This window comes from Ovis canadensis, chromosome 8 (genome assembly GCF_042477335.2).
Source record: "Ovis canadensis isolate MfBH-ARS-UI-01 breed Bighorn chromosome 8, ARS-UI_OviCan_v2, whole genome shotgun sequence".
NCBI lineage: Eukaryota > Metazoa > Chordata > Mammalia > Artiodactyla > Bovidae > Ovis > Ovis canadensis.
The window spans coordinates 63,427,731-63,446,876 of NC_091252.1; the positions used below are offsets into that span (position 1 = coordinate 63,427,731).

Below are 19,146 nucleotides of genomic sequence, written 5' to 3' on the forward strand. Positions count from 1 at the left end.
CCTGTGCTATACAGTAGGTCCTTGTATCTGTCTTATATATAGTAGTGTGTATCTGTTAATCCCAAACTCCTAGTTTATTCCTCCTTTAGTAACCAGAAGTTTGTTTTCTGTGTCTGTGGGTCTGTTTCTGTTTTGTGAATAAGTTCATTTGTCTCATTTTTTTAGATTCTGCATATAAGGCTATCATACAGTATTTATCTCTTTCTGACTTCACTGAGTATGATAATCTCTAAATTCATTTATGCTGCTTTGGATGACATTATTTCATTATTTTTCATGGCTGAGTAGTATTTCAGTGCACATGCATGTACGTGTGTGTATACACATCACGTCTTCTTTATCCATTCATCTATTGATAGACACCTAGGTTGCTTTCATGTTTTGAGTCTTGTAAATAGTGCTGCTATGAATAGTGGAGTGCATGTATCTTTTTGAGTTAGAGTGTTCATCTTTTCTGGATATATGCCCAAGAGTTGGGATTGCTGGATCATATGGTAACTCTTATTTAGTTTGTTCAGTTCAGTTCAGTTCAGTCGCTCAGTCGTGTCCGACTCTTTGTGACCCCACAAATCACAGCATGCCAGGCCTCCCTGTCCATCACCACCTCCTAGAGTTCACTCAGACTCATGTCCATCAAGTCGGTGATGCCATCCAGCCATCTCATCCTTTGTCCATCCCCTTCTCCTCCTGCCCCCAATCTCTCCCAGCATCAGAGTTTTTTCCAATGAGTCAGCTCTTCGTATGAGGTGGCCAAAGTACTGGAGTTTCAGCTTTAGCATCATTCCTTCCAAAGAACACCCAGGGCTGATATCCTTTAGAATGGACTGGTTGGATCTCCTTGCAGTCCAAGGGACTCTCGAGTCTTCTCCAACACCACGGTTCAAAAGCATCAATTCTTCAGCACTCAGCTTTCTTCACAGTCCAATGCTCATATCCATACATGACCACTGGAAAAACCATAGCCTTGACTAGATGGACCTTTGTTGGCAAAGTAATGTCTCTGCTTTTCAATATGCTATCTAGGTTGGTCATAACTTTCCTTCCAAGGAGTAAGAGTAGGCAACCTCTATGCTGATCTCCATAGTGGCTGCAGCAGCTTACATTCCCACCAACTGTGTAGGAGGGTTCCCTTTTCTCTACACTCTCTCCATCATTTATTATTTGTAAACTTTTTCATGATGGTCATTCTTTTTCATGATGGTGTGAGGTGATATCACAATATAGTTTTGACTTGGGCATTTCTCTAATAGCAATATTGAGCATTTCTAAGGAAATGGCAACCCACTCCAGTACTCTTGCCTGGAAAACCCCATGGATGCATGGAGGAGCCTGGTAGACTACAGTCTGTGGGGTCGCAAAGAGTCGGACACGACTGAGCAACTTCACTTTCACTTTCTTTCACTTTCATGTGCCTTTTGGCTATCTGTATGACTTCTTTGGAGAAATGGCTGTTTACATCTTCTGTTCATTTTTGATTGTGGTTTTTTCTTTTTTTTCTATTGATCTGTTTGTATATTTTGGAAATTAAGCCCTTGTCAGTTGCATCGTTTAAAATTTTCTCCCATTCTGTAGGTTTATGGTTTCATTTTGTTTATGGTTTCCTTTTGTGCAAAAACCTTATAAGTTTGATTTGGTTCCACTTGCTTATTTCTGCTTTTATTTCTTTTGCCTTATGAGACCTAAGAAAACACTGATGCAATTTATATTAGAGAATGTTTTGCTTGCATTCTTTTCCATGAGTTTTATGGTTTCATATCTTATATTTTAAGTCTTAAACCATTTTGAGGGCTTCCCTGGTGGCTCAGAGGTTAAAGCATCTGCCTAGAATGCGGGAGACCTGGGTTTGATCCCTGGGTCGGGAAGATTCCCTGGAGAAGGAAATGGCAACCCACTCCAGTACTCTTGCCTGGAGAATCCCATGGAGGGAGGAGCCTGGTAGGCTACTAGTCCATGGGGTCGCAAAGAGTTGGACACAACTGAGCGACTTCACTTTCACTTTCTAAGCCATTTTGAGTTTATTTTTGTGTGTGGCGTGAGAGTGTGTTCTAATCTCATTGATTTGCATGAGACCAACCAGCTTTCCTCAGAGAAGGCGATGGCACCCCACTCCAGTACTTTTGCCTGGAAAATCCCATGGATGGAGGAGCCTGGTGGGCTGCAGTCCATGGGGTCGCAAAGAGTCGGACATGACTGGGCGACTTCCGTTTCACTTCACTTTCATGCATTGGAGAGGGAAATGGCAACCCACTCCAGTGTTCTTGCCTGGAGAATCCCAGGGACAGGGAAGCCTGGTGGGCTGCCATCTATGGGGTTGCACAGAGTTGGCACGACTGAAGTGACTTAGCAACCAGCTTTCCTAACACCACTTGTTTTAAAAAGACTATTTTTTTTTCTCCATTGTATAGTCTTGCCTTTGTTGAAAATTAATTGACCACAGGTGTGGGGGGTTATTTCTGGGCTCTCTATTCTGTTCCACTTATCCATGGGTCTGTTTTTATGCCAGTACCATGCTGTTTTGATTACCATAGATTAATAGTATTGTCTGAAGTCTGGAAGGTATGCTTTCTACTTTTTTTTTTTTTTTCCCCTCACATATTTGTTCTAGCAATTCTGGGTCTATTGTGGTTCCATATAAATTTTAGGATTATTTGTTCTAGTTCTGTGAAAAATGTCATGAGTAATTTGATAGGGATCACATTAAATCTGTAAGTTGCTTTGAGTAGTATGGGTATTTTAACAATATTGTTTCTTCCAATCCAAGAGTATGGAGTAGCTTTCCATTTCTTTAAATCATTTTTAATTTCCTTCATCAATATTTTATAGTTCTCAGCATGTAAATCTTTTAGCTCCTTGGTCAGGTTTATTCCTAGGTATTTATTGCATGCATTATTGAAAGGGATTTTTTTTTCCCCTTTTCTGTTACTTCATGTTAGTATAAAGAAATGCAACAGAGTTCTGCAACCTTGTATCCTGCTACCTTGCTGGATTCATTTATTAGTTCTAACAGTTTCTGTGTGGAGTCTTTAGGGTTTTCTATATAGAGTATCATGTCATCTGCATGTAATGACAGTTTTACCTCTTTCCTTAAAGTTTGGATCCCTTCTGTTTCTTTTTCTTGTTTCATTGCTGTGACTCAGACTTCCAAAATATGTCAAATAGAAGAGGTGAGAGAGCATCCTTGTCTTGTTCCATATTTCAGTGGGAAGGCTTCCAGCTTTTCACTGTTGAGTACTATGTTGGCTGTGGGTTTGTCATAAATAGCTTTTATTGTGTTTATTTATGCTCTCTCTGTACTCACAATGGTGAGAGTTTTGATCATGAGTTAATGTTCAATTTTATCAGATGCTTTTTCTGCATCTATTGAGATGATTATATGGTTTGTCTTCTGTTGATGTGTTGTATGTATCACATTGATTGATTTGTGTATGTTGAACCATCCTTGTGACCTTGGGAGGAATCCAGCTTGATCATGGTGTCTGATCCTTTTTATGTCCTGTTGGATTCTGTTTGCTAGTACTTTGTTGAGGATTTTTGCATCTGTATTCATCAGAGATATTGGCCTGTAATTTTATTTTTTGGTAATGTCTTTGTCTGGTTTTGGATCAAGGTGATGGTGGCTTCATAGAATGACTGTGGGAGATTTCCCTCCTCTTCAGTCTTTTAGAAGATCTTGAGAAGAATCAGTATCAGTTCTTTCTTATACTTTGTTAGAATTCCCTAGTGAAGGCATCCAATCTGGACTTTTGTTTGTAGGGAATGTTTTTTTAAAATTACAGATTCCTTTTCACTTCTAGTAATTGGTCTGTTCACATTATCTGTTTATTCTTGATTCAGTTTTGGTAGGCTGTATCAACAATAAAATTTTCAATCTCAGATTTTCTACCCTTTTTTTAACAAGTTAAATAGTCTGAACTTGCTAATAGTGACACTTTATGCCATTAGGCTGAGTAAAGTGTGTTTTAAAAGAAGTACTTGTTAATAAATGCTGTTGATACAAAGTATGGTACTGAGATGAATATTAAATAATTTCCTGTGCTCCCCCCCACCCAGTTCTGTTAAATTTGCTATATGTAGGAGAAGTGAGACTTTGTTTTTATGCTTTTCCATAGTTCCTTCTGGGTAGGAAAAAGCTAGATCACATCCTGAAATTCTGAAATGCGTAGGACTATCTAGACTTGACTAAAAGTTGTGGAGACCTTTAAGATAGTGGCTTTTCAAACTTTGTTAAAGCAATGGAACTGTTACCTGCCTCCCAAGTGGAATCTTAGGTAGTACTCTCTATATAGATACAAAATGTATTTTATCAGTGTAAATATAAATGTTTACATTTGTGACATTTACTTTAAAAGGTAGTGAGAACAGTAATGGTCTTTAGAAATTTTAAAAATTAAATGTTACAGATACTTGTTACATTCTTATATCATCAAATTTCCAGTATGTTGGTATATATTTTTATTGTATAATATAAAAATATTTTTGGTTTGCCACATAAACAAGTGCAAATGGGATCTTTTCAGCTTGCTTTTGCAAGTCTTAGGTGACCAATATGATCAACTAAGTCAACCCAGACACTAGTCAAAAAAAGAGCAATAGAAATGGTAAATCACTAGCCAACTCTGAACATCTGCTTGCATTTTAATTTTACTCTTTATTTCTTTATGGCCGTATAATATACTTTTCATGGCAGTATAATATACGTGTAGTAGAATTCATGTATCATCATAGTGCAGTTTGATGAATTTTCAAGTTCCGAACACATTCATGTAACCAGCCACCAGATCAAAAAACAAAGCATGATCAAAACCTCAAAGTCTACTCACATCTCTTATTTCTAGTCATTGCCGTTCTAAGAATCACCACTGTCTTGTTTCATTTACCTCCATTTTAAAATGTGAATATAACAGTTAAGTGTGAATATAACAGTTACAAAGTTAAATCAACCACAAAAAATTGCAACAGAAGTTTTCCATCAAAACATTACTAGTTTACTTGTTGTTACCTGACTGAATATTCTGCAGTGATGGAAGTGTGTGCTGGGCACATGTTCCTAAGTTTTATAGCTGTTTTTATTTAGATACTTGTCATACGTGCTCTGATAGTCTGCATGAACTGTTTTCAGTAAGTAGATATGGATTCTTTTAAAAGACAAGTGTAGACCTACAGCTTTTCTATTCATTGATACATTATAGGAGGTTCATTTATATACAGGATGGCCAGAGAAACTTTTTTCTAAGATATGCATGAAAACAAAGCCAGAGGAAAGAGTTATCACTCTGCTCTTCATATTTTAAAATGAAAATTCAAGCATCTGTGGAACGTATGATTTTCTCTGAATGAAAATCAGAGCAGTTTGAAAACTTCTGCTGTACATTATAATAAAACTCAGAAATAAAAAACATATTGCTGGAAATAGAAACTCTAGTGTGATCTCAGAAATTATATAAAATTAAAATTTTTTGGTCTTATTTCTTAAATATTCTTGATTCTGAAATAATTTGGTGAATCAGGTACTAGAAGAGTAAAGAGTATGACGTTACTTTCTTTGGTCTTGGATTCATATTTCCAGCCTTGCCAGTTACCAGCTGGGTGACAAGGGACAATTAATACCTCAAGGCCTGTTTGCTCTTCTTTAAAACGACATCATTTGATGAGCAATTGAGATTATGTATAGTGCCTAGCATACTGTTACAGTTCAATGAGAAGTAGCAGCTCTGTGGTTCTTACCACTTTTTATTTCAATGCTGTTAATGGTCAAATTATAATAAAGAACCTGAAGGCATAAATACCTTTTGGCTATGAAGTATTAAATTTACCTAGTATTTACAAAAGTACACTGGAAAATTTTCAAATCAGAGTCTGAGCTTGGATTAAGAACTGAAAGTATCAGCAGCTTCCTTTGTTTACTATGCATCTTCCAGCCTTAAGCAGGCTCAGTTTAGGTGATACATTGTCAAAGATTTTTATCTCTCTTTTTTTTTTTATAATACTGTTCATGAAACTTGTGCTTTACTGTGTTAGAAAGGTTGCTAACTGTAAAATGATGGTCAGATCTAGCCTTTTGCTTGTTTTCGTTTGTCTCGAGGGCAGGGACCATTTTGTGCCATGGTTGCATGCCTGGAGCAGTCACAGGAGGATAGTGTTGCTTCACAACCAGACCCCTGCCTCTGCCCAGTAGGTTCTAACACTCCCCTGCCTCTTAAAGTGGAAAATAGAGTGGGCTTTTGACTTGTGGTAATATATGAAATAGATGCAAGAAGTCAGCCCTTTTTCTGTCTATCAGTTCAGTTCAGTTCAGTTGCTCAGTCGTGTCCAACTCTTTGCGACCCCATGAATCGTAGCACGCTAGGCCTCCCTGTCCATCACCAACTCCTGGAGTTCACTCAGACTCATGTCCATCGAGTTGGTGATGCCATCCAGCCATCTCATCCTCTGTCATCCCCTTTTCCTCCTGCCCCCAATCCCTCCCAGCATCAGAGTCTTTTCCAATGAGTCAACTCTTCACATGAGGTAGCCAGAGTACTGGAGTTTCAGCTTTAGCATCATTCCTTCCAAAGAAATCCCAGGGCTGATCTCCTTTAGAATGGACTGGTTGGATCTCCTTGCAGTCCAAGGGACTCTCAAGAGTCTTCTCCAACACCACAGTTCAAAAGCATCAATTCTTTGGCACTCAGCTTTCTTCACAGTCAAACTCTCGCAAAATGCATAAAAAGATTTTAACAAAGAAAGGACCTGAGAAAATATTTGAAGAGATAATAGCTGAAAACATCCCAAACATGGGAAAGGAAATAGCCAAGTTCAGGAAGCACAGAGGAGTCCCAGGCAAGATAAACCCAAGGAGAAACATACCAAGACACATAGTAATCAAACTGATATAAATTAAAGACAGAGGTAAATTATTAAAAGCAACAAGGGGAAAATGACAAATAAAATACAAGGGAACTCCCATTAGGCTATCAACTGATTGCTCAACAGAAACTCTACAAGCCAGAAGGGAATGGCATGATATATTTAAAGTGATGAAAGGGAAGAATCTACAACCAAGAATACCCAGCAAGACTTCTTCGGGTTTGATGTAGAAATCAAAAGCTTTCTGGATAAGCACGAGTTAAGAAATTCAGCACCACCAAACCAGCTTTACAACAAATGCTAAAGGAACTTCTTTAGGCAGGAAACACAAGAGAAGGAAGAGACCTATAGAAAGTAAATCCAAAACAATTAAGAAAACGGTGATAGGATCATACATATCAATAACTACCTTAAATGTCAATAGATTAAATGCACCAACCAAGACATAGACTGACTGAGTTGATGAAAACACGTGCATGTATGCACTTCCACTTACCACATCACTCTGCTTGACACACCCCCATTGTGTGTCATTATTTTGTTAAGTTAATCATGTTCCCATTATGGCTTGCAATTGTAATTATCTTTTATTTTTTGTTTGGTTATTGATTGTGAAAACTGATAAACATCTTTTACTCTTGTGATTATGTAACTATTAATACCATTGTATCATGATTGGTCAACAGAAAAATAATAGAACTCTTTATCACCAAAAGTAGGATCTAATAGAAAAACCTGTAATCAGTTTTTAAAATCCAGATGCATATCAGAATTATCTTGAAATTTTTTGAAAAATACAAATGCTCAAGTATTACTCTCTTTCTCCAGAGCTCCAGATATGTTTCTGATGAGCAGTCATATTTAAAAACAATATGATGATCTTTTACTTTTATCTAGTGTGTTTCCCTTTTTCTGTTTCATATTCAGTGCTCCCATTTCATTTAGTTTATGTTCTCCAATTTTTCTATCTCTTCTTTTTTTTTTTGATGTTCTTTCTCAAGCCTTTATTAAGTGTAGTAGAAAAGCTTTTGTATACATATCTATAAATACATATATATATTTTAGAAAACTTATGAATTTTTGCCTAACTAAAAAAATTATGACATTTTGATTCCACTTGTTTGACTTAGTATGTTGCTGCTGCTGCTGCTACTAAGTCACTTCAGTCATGTCCAACTCTGTGCAGCCGCAGAGACGGCAGCCCACCAGGCTCCCCCGTCCCTGGGATTCTCCAGGCAAGAACACTGGAGTGGGTTGCCATTTCCTTCTCCAATGCATGAAAGTGAAAAGTGAAAGTGAAGTTGCTCAGTCATGTCCGACTCTTAGTGACCCATGGACTACAGCCCACCAGGCTCCTCCGTCCATGGGATTTTCCAGGCAAGAGTACTGGAGTGGGGTGCCATTGCCTTCTCTGGACTTGGTATGAATAGAATGTTAAATTTCTAATTAAAGGGCTTCCCTGGTGGCTCAGACAGTAAAGAATCTGCCTGCAGTGTGGAAGACCTGGGTTCAATCCCTAGGTTGGGAAGATCCCCAGTATTCTTGTCTGGAGAATCTCCCAGGACAGAGGAGCCTGGCAGGCAACAGTCCATGGGGTCATAAAGACAGAGAGACTGGTGGTCTACAGTCCATGGGGTCTCAAAGAGTCTAAAAAATAGATAATGCAATAGGCAACAAAAGTTTACTGTATAACACAGGGAACTATAGTGAATATCTCATAATTATCTATGATGGAAAATAATTTCAAAAGTAATATGTGTGTTTGTATAACTGAATCACCTTGCTGTGCATCTGAAACAACTGTACTTCAACAAAATATATATATATTAAAAAAAGGTCAACATCTATGACCCTGAAATTATTTTTAATATCAGTTGGATTAATGATTCAAATTAGGAGACAAGTACCTTTCCCTTGCTCTGTTTTCTGAGCAGCATCTAATGCTTCTCTATCTTCCATTTCTAATTTTTAACTTTTAGGTAATTTGCTTTTTCACATGTTTGCTCAGCTGTTAGTTTAAGCCAAAACCTCTTCTTCCTGTCCCCTCATGCCTGTTAAATTAGGTATGCACATTCAGTACTGTGATGCTGTTTCCCACTGGGATCATTTCTTTCATGCATCCTCAGCAGATTCTTAGGCATCCAGGTATTTCTCTAGAGGAGGAAAAATGTCTTCTGCCTTTTTCATTTCTTCATAAAAATTAATTATCTTTTCCCTTTGAGTCTGATAGATGGTTTGGGGGAAAAATTGGCTTATTTTAGCAGGCAAGGTTGTTTTCCTCAAGTCCTGCTGAACATTTCAGCCACTTAACTGTTAGTGATTCCGAACTGGTGGTATCCCCCACTTTTTAAATGTATTTGTCTATTTATTTATTCGCTGCATTGGGTCTTAGTTACAGCCTGTAGGATCTTCTGTGGTGGCGTACAGATTCTCTGGCTCTGGTGCACAGGCTCTGGAGTATGCAGGCTTCAGTAGTTAGAATGCTCAGGTTCTCTAGTTGTGGCACGTGGACTTGGTTGCCCTGCAGCATGTGGGATCTTAGTTCCCCGACCAGGAATCAGACCTATATCCCTTGCATTGCAAGGTGAATTCTTAACCACTGGACCTCCAGGGAAGTCTACTTCTTCACGTTTTTGTTTTTAGTTTATTTAAGCAAATTTATTCCATCTTGGACAGGCTCCAAATAGCAGTGGTGACCTGGTGACCTGATGACCTGAAGCAGCAGGTGGAAAGCTCTTCCATTGTAAGGCATTCTTACATAATCACGTGTGATACTTGGCACCCTCTTACATTTACAGTTGAAACTGGTTCCTCAGAATTTTATACTATGCAATTTACAGATTATATAGAGAAAGAGGAGGCTGTATATATGCTCTTTTATCTTTAGGCATTAATTAATGGTTATAGGTATCAAGAGAACAGGACTCTGATCACCCTATTTCTCTTGTTTTTTTCTACTTGTCTATAATGCTTTTATTTCTTCTAATTTTGAAAATTCTACTGTTAATAATGAAAAGTACAAAATGACTAGGAAGATACTCATAAAAATCTTAGATAGTCATTGTCATTAGAGTCTTTGAATTTTTTTCCTCCAGAGTTTATCAGTTGATGGGACGAGAAGGAGGTTGGTAGGGAAGGAAAAGTGAACTGTGAGATGAGGTTCTCTGTTTTGGATAACTGGGTGACTGATCACACCACAGCACAGCAGCAGATACTGGGAGCAGAACAGCTTTTGTTGGGGAATGTAATTAATTCACTTGAGGATGTATTAAATGTGATTTGCTTACAGAACAGTCTACATGTCTGTTAGGAAGTTCAATGTTCAGAAAAGAGATAGAAGATAGATTAAACAGAAGACATAGGTTTGGGAGTCAAATGTTTATAGGCAATTACTAAGCAAAGGGTGCTAATGAAATTATCCATCACCCCCCGCACCTCCCCACACACACACCCATAAAAAAGAGAAGTTTGAAAAAAGAGAGCTGATGATGGAGCCCTGAGATGAGCTATTAACCACAGAAGGTGTAAAGCATCCGTCAGAGCAGTGAGAACAAGAAGGTATACAGAGGAAACAGTCCCCAGAAAAAGAGCAGGGCCACGTGTTATACAGAGGAGACGGGCCCCAGGGAAGGAGCAGGGCCATGTGTTATACAGAGGAGACGGGCCCCAGGGAAGGAGCAGGGCCACGTGTTATACAGAGGAGACAGGCCCCAGGGAAGGAGCAGGGCCACGTGTCTCACAGGGCAAAGAAAAGTTTTCAGGCTGAAGAAAGTTAAGGCTGGATTTGTCTACTGGGAAGTTACTTTCTTTTTATTATAGCAGCTTTAGCAGGGTTTTGGAACACACTGGACTGCAAAGTTAGAGGACTGAACTTCAGTTGAAGAAATGAAGAATACTAGATGTTTGGTGGCTCAGGAAAACAGAGAGAGGCTGGGTGGGGGTGCGTGGAGCAGAGGAGAGACAGAATCCTTGAAAACTTTTTGTGTCAGTTTGAGAAATTTAGGAATAGTTTTCTCCAGTACAGAGAGGTTGTATAGGGTTAGTAGGCAGAGATGTTTTTACAGTTAGCCTGTCAGAACACATTTCAGCCTGCTGAAAGAGGCCCTGAGCCTGCTGAGATTCACGCTCGCAGGCTATGGCCACCCATTACTAAGGTTTGTATTTCACTCTGTATCATGTTAGCATTTTCCTGCAGCCTTGTTCATCATGCTTAACAGATTAAGGGGTGAACTTAGTGTTTTATATTTCTCATGTATTTGTGTGGTCATACTAGAGATTACATTTATCTCAACAGGCATTTCTTATGGACAAAGCAATAGTGACATTGAAGCTCTACATCAGGCTTATTGTCACATAGTCCATTCTTTGGGAGTTGCAGATGAACAAAGAACTGAGAGCAATGCAGCAGAAGATACCAAGAGCTCAACAAAAGATCATCTTCAAGAAAATGAAGGGTCCTCTAAAAACATCTCTACTACAGAGTCTGGTAAAAGCGTCTTTGTTTGAGCCTCTCTCCGAACTGTTTTCAGTATGGTATAATTTAAATACAATTGGCTGTGGTAATGATTTCTCAGTATCTGAATTTAAAAGTTTAAATAAATCTGGGAATTACCTTTTTAACTATAAAGTTAGCATCAAAAATAGGTTAAAATTTTAATTCCTCCTCTAATATGCTTTGACCAAATTAAGAAATCTCTTGATTATTTTCATATTTTTTTGTACTTTTCCATGAACATATACTAATGTTATTTTTTTTTAATGGAGAAAGTTTGAGGGGATCAACTAAATAATGTTTGTAGATATATCCATACACCTATACTTGGAATGAAAGTAGATATATATTTCAAATATAAATACCAAAGATTTTTTTTGGTACAAATAAGTTTACAGTGGGAACCTGGGATGATTATATGTATCATTTTGTTAACTATGTCAATCAGAGAAAATGTGATTTTGGTGGTATTAGGCGTTAAAGTAAGCAATTTCCATAACCTTTTTGGTTGCTGTTTTAACTTTTGTTCCCTCAGATCTGCCCACAGTAGAGGAGCTGATGAAGCCTATCCGAATAGATTCCTTCGGGGTCAGTGGTTTTGATTTACAACCTGTCAGGTATGAGTTTCTTGGAATGGATCATGCAGGCTGGTTTGTTTGTTTATAGTTTTGTCACTGCAGACTTCTAGAATCATTTGTTCTACCAGTCTTTCCCATTGAGGGCAGGAGGAGAAGACGACGACAGAGGATGAGATGGTTAGATGGCGTCACCAACTCAATGGACATGAGTTTGGATAAACTCCAGGAGATGGTGATGGACAGGGAGGCCTGTTGTGCTGCATTTCACGGGGTTGCAAAGAGTTGGGCATGACTGAGCGACTGAACTGAACTGAACCATTCCTAGTGAATGGTTAATAGGTAGCTGGTATGAGTCTACCTGTGAGGCATTCCTGTTTTCTTTTCCTATTAATCTTTACTCAGTTTATCAAAATTCATCTAGTTCTAAAATAAAAAAATAAACAATTGCTACTAAAAAGTTGCTGCCATTAGATGGGTAGTCTTAAAGCTTTTCACTGAAAAATAAAATCCCTTCAGCTCTAAATATCTCAGGGACAGCTGATTCGAACACTGAGAGTGAACGTGAATTTTATTCTACATGTGAGTCATCTACTCGCTTCTTTATAAACCAGTAAATTCTGCACTGAGTTACAGACTAGCTGTCGTCTCCCAGGGTGAGATCTTGGGTCACAAGAGAAATGGGCTTCACAAAAATCGCCAGCTCCAGCATATTGTAATGACAGTTTTCAGGGCCTGGCTGCCATGCACCAGCACAGAGACTCATATCCCAGTCACCTTGTCGTAGGACAGCTTGGCATTCACGCAGCACCAGGAGAGCCACATCCGGTATCGTGAGATCTTCAGAACAAATAGGTCAGCATCTTTATCCCCACCATTCAAGTGATGCACCCGAAGTAAGCAGACGTAACTGGCAGAGCTCTCACAGGAACCAGACGATGATGATGACAGTAACAGCGAACATTTTAATCATGTGCTTACTGTGGGCTAGGTGCTGTACAAAGCTCTTTACCTATCAGACTTTATTTAATCTTATAGCAGTTCCATGAAGTCTAGTCCATTTCATCCTCATTTCATAGATAAGAAACTCGGGATTAAAGAGGTTAAATTAATTTCTCAAGGTCGCATGGCCATGACCCCAGAACATACTCAGATTGTCGGGTTTTTATCTCCGTAAAATGTTTCTGTGAAAAGCCTGTCATCTGTTCATGTATTCACTTGTTCATTTATGTTTTAACAAACAAGTTTTTGAGCCCCTCCTTGAACTCCATCTTCATCATGTAAATCCACTTGCAGTGATTTCTTGGTCTTTTTCCTACATTTGTGCTAGTTGAGACAAAATTCAGTGTAGCTTATACTAAAACATCTGGTTTTGTTGCTAAGTCATGTCCGACTTTTGTGACTCCATGGACTGCAGCTTGCCAGACTCCTCTGTCAATCGGATTTTTCAGACAAGAATACTGTAGTGGGTTGCCATTTCCTTCTCCAGGGGATCTTCCTGACCTTGGGTTGAACCCTGGTCTCCTACATTGCAGAAAGATTCTTTACTGACTGGGCTACTAGGGAAACCCATCTACTTGAATACTAAGTCTAGATTCTTCCACTGATCTGCAGTGCTAGTTAATAGTTTTAAAGGGCAGTTGTGCTCACATAATCATTGCTGTTTTGGGCTATGGTAGTATTACTGAATGCTCAAACTACCGCACAATTGCATTCATCTCACATGTTAGTAAAGTAATGCTCAAAATTCTCCAAGCCAGGCTTCAGCAATACGTGAACCGTGAACTTCCAGATGGTCAAGCTGGTTTGAGAAAAGGCAGAAGAACCAGAGATCAAATTGCCAACATCCGCTGGATCATGGAAAAAGCAAGAGAGTTCCAGAAAAACATCTATTTCTTCTTTATTGACTATGCCAAAGCCTTTGCCTGTGTGGATCACAATAAACTGTGGAAAATTCTGAAAGTGATGGGAATACCAGACCACCTGACCTGCCTCTTGAGAAACCTATATGCAGGTTAGGAAGCAACAGTTAGAACTGGACATGGAACAACAGACTGGTTCCAAATAGGAAAAGGAGTACATCAAGGCTGTATATTGTCACCCTGCTTATTTAACTTCTATGCAGAGTACATTCTGAGAAACGTTGGACTGGAAGAAGCACAAGCTGGAATCAAGATTGCCAGGAGAAATATCCATAACCTCAGATATGCAGATGACACCACCCTTATGGCAGGAAGTGAAGAGGAACTAAAAAGCCTCTTGATGAAAGTGAAAGAGGAGAGTGAAAAATTTGGCTTAAAGCTCAACATTCAGAAAACGAAGATCATGGCATCTGGTCCCATCATTTCATGGCAAATAGATGGGGAAACAGTGGAAACAGTGGCAGACTTTATTTTGGGAAGCTCCCAAATCACTGCAGATGGTGATTGCAGCCATGAAATTAAAAGACGCTTACTCCTTGGAAGGAAATTATGACCAACCTAGATAGCATATTGAAAAGCAGAGACACTACTTTGCCAACAAAGGTCTGTCTAGTCAAAGCTTTGGTTTTTCCAGTGGTCATGTATGGATGTGAGAGTTGGACTATGAAGAAGGCTGAGGCGCCGAACAATTGATGCTTTTGAACTGTGCCATTAGTTTTCTGAATGTTGAGCTGTACGCCAACTTTTTCACCCTCCTCTTTCACTTCCTTGCTTTTTGCCCTAAGGGTGGTGGTGTCCGCGTATCTGATATTGCCGCATATCCGGCAATCTTGATTCCAGCTTGTGCTTCTTCAAGCCCAGCGTTTCTCATGATGTACTCTGCATAGAAGTTAAATAAGCAGGGAGACAATATACAGCCTTGATGTACTCCTTTTCCTATTTGGAAATAGTCTGTTGTTCCATGTCCAGTTCTAACTGTTGCTTCCTCACCTGCATACAGATTTCTCAAGAGACAAGTCAGGTAGGTGGTCCGGTATGCCCATCTCTTTCAGAATTTTCCACAGTTTATTTTGGATCCAAACAGTCAAAGGCTTTGGCATAGTTCATAAAGCAGAAACAGATATTTTCCTGGAACCCTCTTGCTTTTTCCATGATCCAGCAGATGTTGGCAATTTGATCTCTGGTTCCTCTGCCTTTTCTAAATCCAGCTTGAACATCTGGAATTTCACGGTTCATGTATTGCTGAAGTCTGGCTTGGAGAATTTTAAGCATTACTTTACTAATGTGTGAGATGAGTACAATTGTGCGGTAGTTTGAGCATTCTTTGGCATTGCCTTTCTTTGAGATTGGAATGAAAACAGACCTTTTCCAGTCCTTTGGCCACTGCTGAGTTTACCAAATTTGCTGGCATATTGAGCACTTTCACAGCATCATCTTCTAGAATTTGAAATAGCTCCACTGGAATTCCATCACCTCCACTAGCTTTGTGTGTAGTGATGCTTCCTAAGGCCCACTTGACTTCACATTGTAGGATATCTGGCTCTAGGTAGCACCATTTTAGTAATGTGAATTCTAGTATGGAGTTTTGCATTTGTGTTTAAGAGCTGAAAAAAGTGTACTTACATTCAAGGCATAAGTATAAACCCTAGTTTACTTATCAAAAAAACTTTTTATAGTAAACTAGGATAAGTAATTCTAGGCGCTATAACAACAGAAAAAATCCCTTGAAATTTTAATAGTTTAACATAATCAAAAATGAATTTCTTGTTCACAACATAATTCCGTGTGTCTCAGTGGAGTTGCGGTGGGACTGTCGTCCACAGTCATTTAGGGACCCAGGCTGTTTCAGTCATCAGCACACAGCTTTAAGTTTCTCTTGGCTTCATGTAAAGAGTCTATAAGGAGAGAAAAAAGATGGCACTTCCTTTTAACTGCCTCAACAGAAATGTTACATCACTTTAGTCCATATTCGATTGGTAAGAACCAGCACCTCTAGCTAACAAGGTCCAAAAGGAATGGAAAATGTGGTTTGCTTGTGTACCCAGAGAGAAAGTAAATGCATTTGGTAGGCCTCTAGCGAATCTCCGCTTCTGTGAAATATCCATTCCACTCTTCACAGGAAGACCTACTTCACACAAAGACCTACTCAGCTCCTCCCCGGCAGATAGCCCAAAGTCTCATCTAGGACTGTATCCATCTGAAGGCCAGTATTTCTTGGTGAAGCACAGGTTCACCAAGGTTCTCTGTCAGGTTTGAATGTAGCTCCTCGTTGTCTGCTAATCAATGAATTAAAAAGAGAAGTTACTACTTCCTTACCCACACCCTTCCCATTCAGAATGGAAAAGTATGAGAAGAAAATATAGCCATCAGTAATGCAACTTTGAAATCCACTGAAAGACCTTGTAAAGAATTTTCCTTAATTAGGCCATGATTCTGCTCTTAAGGCGGAACTACCAAGTAACTCTACTGTTTCATATAGCTCTTGGTTCCAATCCTTGAAGAATTTGTCTTGTATTTCATCACCATTGGCTTCAGCTGAAGTGGTTTTCAGTGGGAGGGTATGCCCTTCTTGGAGGAGGCACTCGTTTCTCCGTCTGCTTTCTGCCTGCAGGTGGTTTAAGGCTCCCAAACAGGTCTCTAGCCTTTTTTCTTTTTTAAGTAGAGTTGTGGTTTCTTTGTCATTACAGTTCCTTCAGAAAGTTTATTAGGCTTCTGCTGTGCTTGGTTCCAGTTAGTCCCCTGTGCCAGTAACTACACTTAACATTCTTTGCTAGACAAAGGTTTTAGATCTGTTTTACGTCTGCTTCCTTATTCCCTCTGTTTTTTCTCTCTCAGTTGCAGCTGTCTGAATATATTATTAGGAACAATAACCTTAAGTTTGAAGATGACGCTTAGAATATATGATATTTGCCAAGGGACTGAGTCACTCTTTTCAACCAAGAAGCTCTCATTGGTATCTTGCTTGTTCACAGCATCTTGTAATGCTGAATCTTACTGTTTGAGTTGAGACACGGAGAGTGAACCTAAGACACCTTAAATGTCCAGACTTTGTTCCCTCTGATTTCTTCTTAACAAACCAACCCATTCTATCTTGAAATTATTTTTTTCTCATAATATCTTGTCAAAAGTAGTCAGTGGTAGCTGGCACTTAAAAACTGCCTGTTCTCTCCTGCCATTTTCTTAGTACCCTCGACTGGGTAGCCGTGTGGTCTGCCTTATAAACTGTTGTAGGTGACAGTTTAGCAAACGTTCTGTTACCATAAAACATGGGTTGTTACCTCTCCAGCCTCTGTATCAGTTTCCTTGCCACCTAAAACCCAACGACTAAGCCTCCTATTTTAGATTCTTGTCATCATAGCACTCACATTCTAAAGATGAGAACTAGCGTCTGGCCCCATCTAGACTGAAAGCAGTGATGAAATGTAGTTCATTCGGTTCACAGCAAGAAAAGGGAACAATTATGAGGATAATCAGGTTACTTCTTTATTTCTTCAGTGTGTGTACTTAGTTGCTCAGTCATGTCTGGCTCTTAATGACCCCATGGACTGTAGCCCGCCAGGCTCCTCTGTTCATGGGGATTCTCCCATGAACATTCTCCAGGCAAGAATACTGGAGTGGGTTGCCATGCGCTCCTTCAGGGGATCTTACCAACCGAGGGGATCAAACCCAGGTCTCTGGCATTGCAGGCAGATTCTTTACCAGCTGAGCCACCAGGGAAGCCCAAGAATACTGGAATGGGAAGCCTATCCCTTCTCCAGGGGATCTTCCTCAGCTGAGAATTGAACCATGGTCTTCTGCATTGCAGGAGGGTTCTTTACCAGCTGAGCTACCAGGGAAGCTAGAAATGTATAAAATATTTTTCCTGCCTAAAATGCATGTTAATGTTATGAGCTATATTACAAAAAGGCCATTTAGAAATTCATTTTTAAATTTTTCTTGGACAAAAGCAATCTCAGTGTTGTTTGGTTTGTCTTTCCTTTGAAGTAGGTCTCAGAGTCAACCATGAAGTCCCTTACGCTGCCTTGAAATTATTATTTTAAACAATTATGTGATGCTGTGTAAGTTTACTGTCTTAACCAGAATTGTAAATAATATGTTTCACATTAATAACCTAATTTAAACATGTACAAATATTAAATATATTTAATATTATATGTTAATGTAAATATGTTTTTATATAATGTATATACACATATTAATAAAACTGATATTTGAGGACTTATATAGGGTTCATTCTCTGTATCCTGTTTTGTTTTATAGCTCTAAGAAACTGGCTGAGAATAAAGAAACTGAATTTGTTAGCCCTTTACCCCTTAAGATTAACCCAAATGTTGTATCTCAAGAACCACAAACTGTGAGCCAATTTTTGGACAAAAATGAAGAGAATGTAGTTTTAGAAAAGGCAACAAATGAAGTTACAGAAGATAACCATCCAAGAGTAAATCCTATGCAAGAACAAATAGATAAAGTGTACTTTGATATTTTGAAGAAAAAAATATCTATTGGTCCTTCATTATTACTTCAGGATGACAAAACAAATAAGGTAAGTTTTTATAATTTGAATTGATTTGACATTCTGATAAATGAACTTACGTAAATACTGTTGAGAAGTATGTATTTCCTAAGCTAGTGGGATCGATTACATACTGACCTCCACGTAAATCCTGGACATCTTTGAGAAGTATCTATAATAACACTCTACGGTCCCCAAATTTGAAAATACCACTGTAGCATTAGCTCTCTTTTAGAAGCCATTCTTCATATTTTCATTTTTTTAGTAAACACAGTCTAGAGTTTGAGTAGCAGAAGAAAATTACGTGTACTCATCATTACTAGTGCTTTACAGTCGTCTAGTAGTCTCTGTTCTCCAAAAGTAGGCAAGTTGACATTTCGTATACATGCTGTTCACAGCTCTTGAGAAACCTACATTCCACTGTTCCTTTTTTCTCTGTTCTTGATTTAGTCTAATATAATCAGACCACGACCACAGCATTCCGTTTTTATTTTACAGTTTTGAGTTATGTGTTTACCATGAACTATCACCTTACAGAATAAGGCAGGGTACTAATAAACTTTTACATTGAGAGATCTGGAGAAAAAGATTTTTGTCATTTCAAAATTTGTTCTTCTCTGCTTTCCTCCATGTTCATTCATTGCTTTTGGCAGGCTTATTTTGTTTTATTATTTTGCTGTGTCTTACTCTTGATTTTGAAAATGTTGGTTCCAAATATTAAAATTCTGATGAATTTAATTTAGAGAACTTTAATGGTTTGCCTTCTATGAATTATGTTCTTTAGTTATCACTATGATT

General features: G+C 38.7%; 1 protein-coding gene across 1 annotated transcript in view; it reads left to right on the top strand.

Moving 5' to 3' along the window:
- The window catches only part of CEP162 (centrosomal protein 162), a 96,022-nt gene that overhangs the window by 34,779 nt on the left and 42,097 nt on the right, over positions 1-19,146 (top strand). Inside the window, exons 10-12 of the mRNA XM_069598317.1 lie at positions 11,141-11,332; positions 11,874-11,955; positions 18,096-18,378. Of these exons, the coding sequence (XP_069454418.1) occupies positions 11,141-11,332; positions 11,874-11,955; positions 18,096-18,378 (557 nt within the window). The remainder of the gene's footprint in view (positions 1-11,140; positions 11,333-11,873; positions 11,956-18,095; positions 18,379-19,146) is intronic.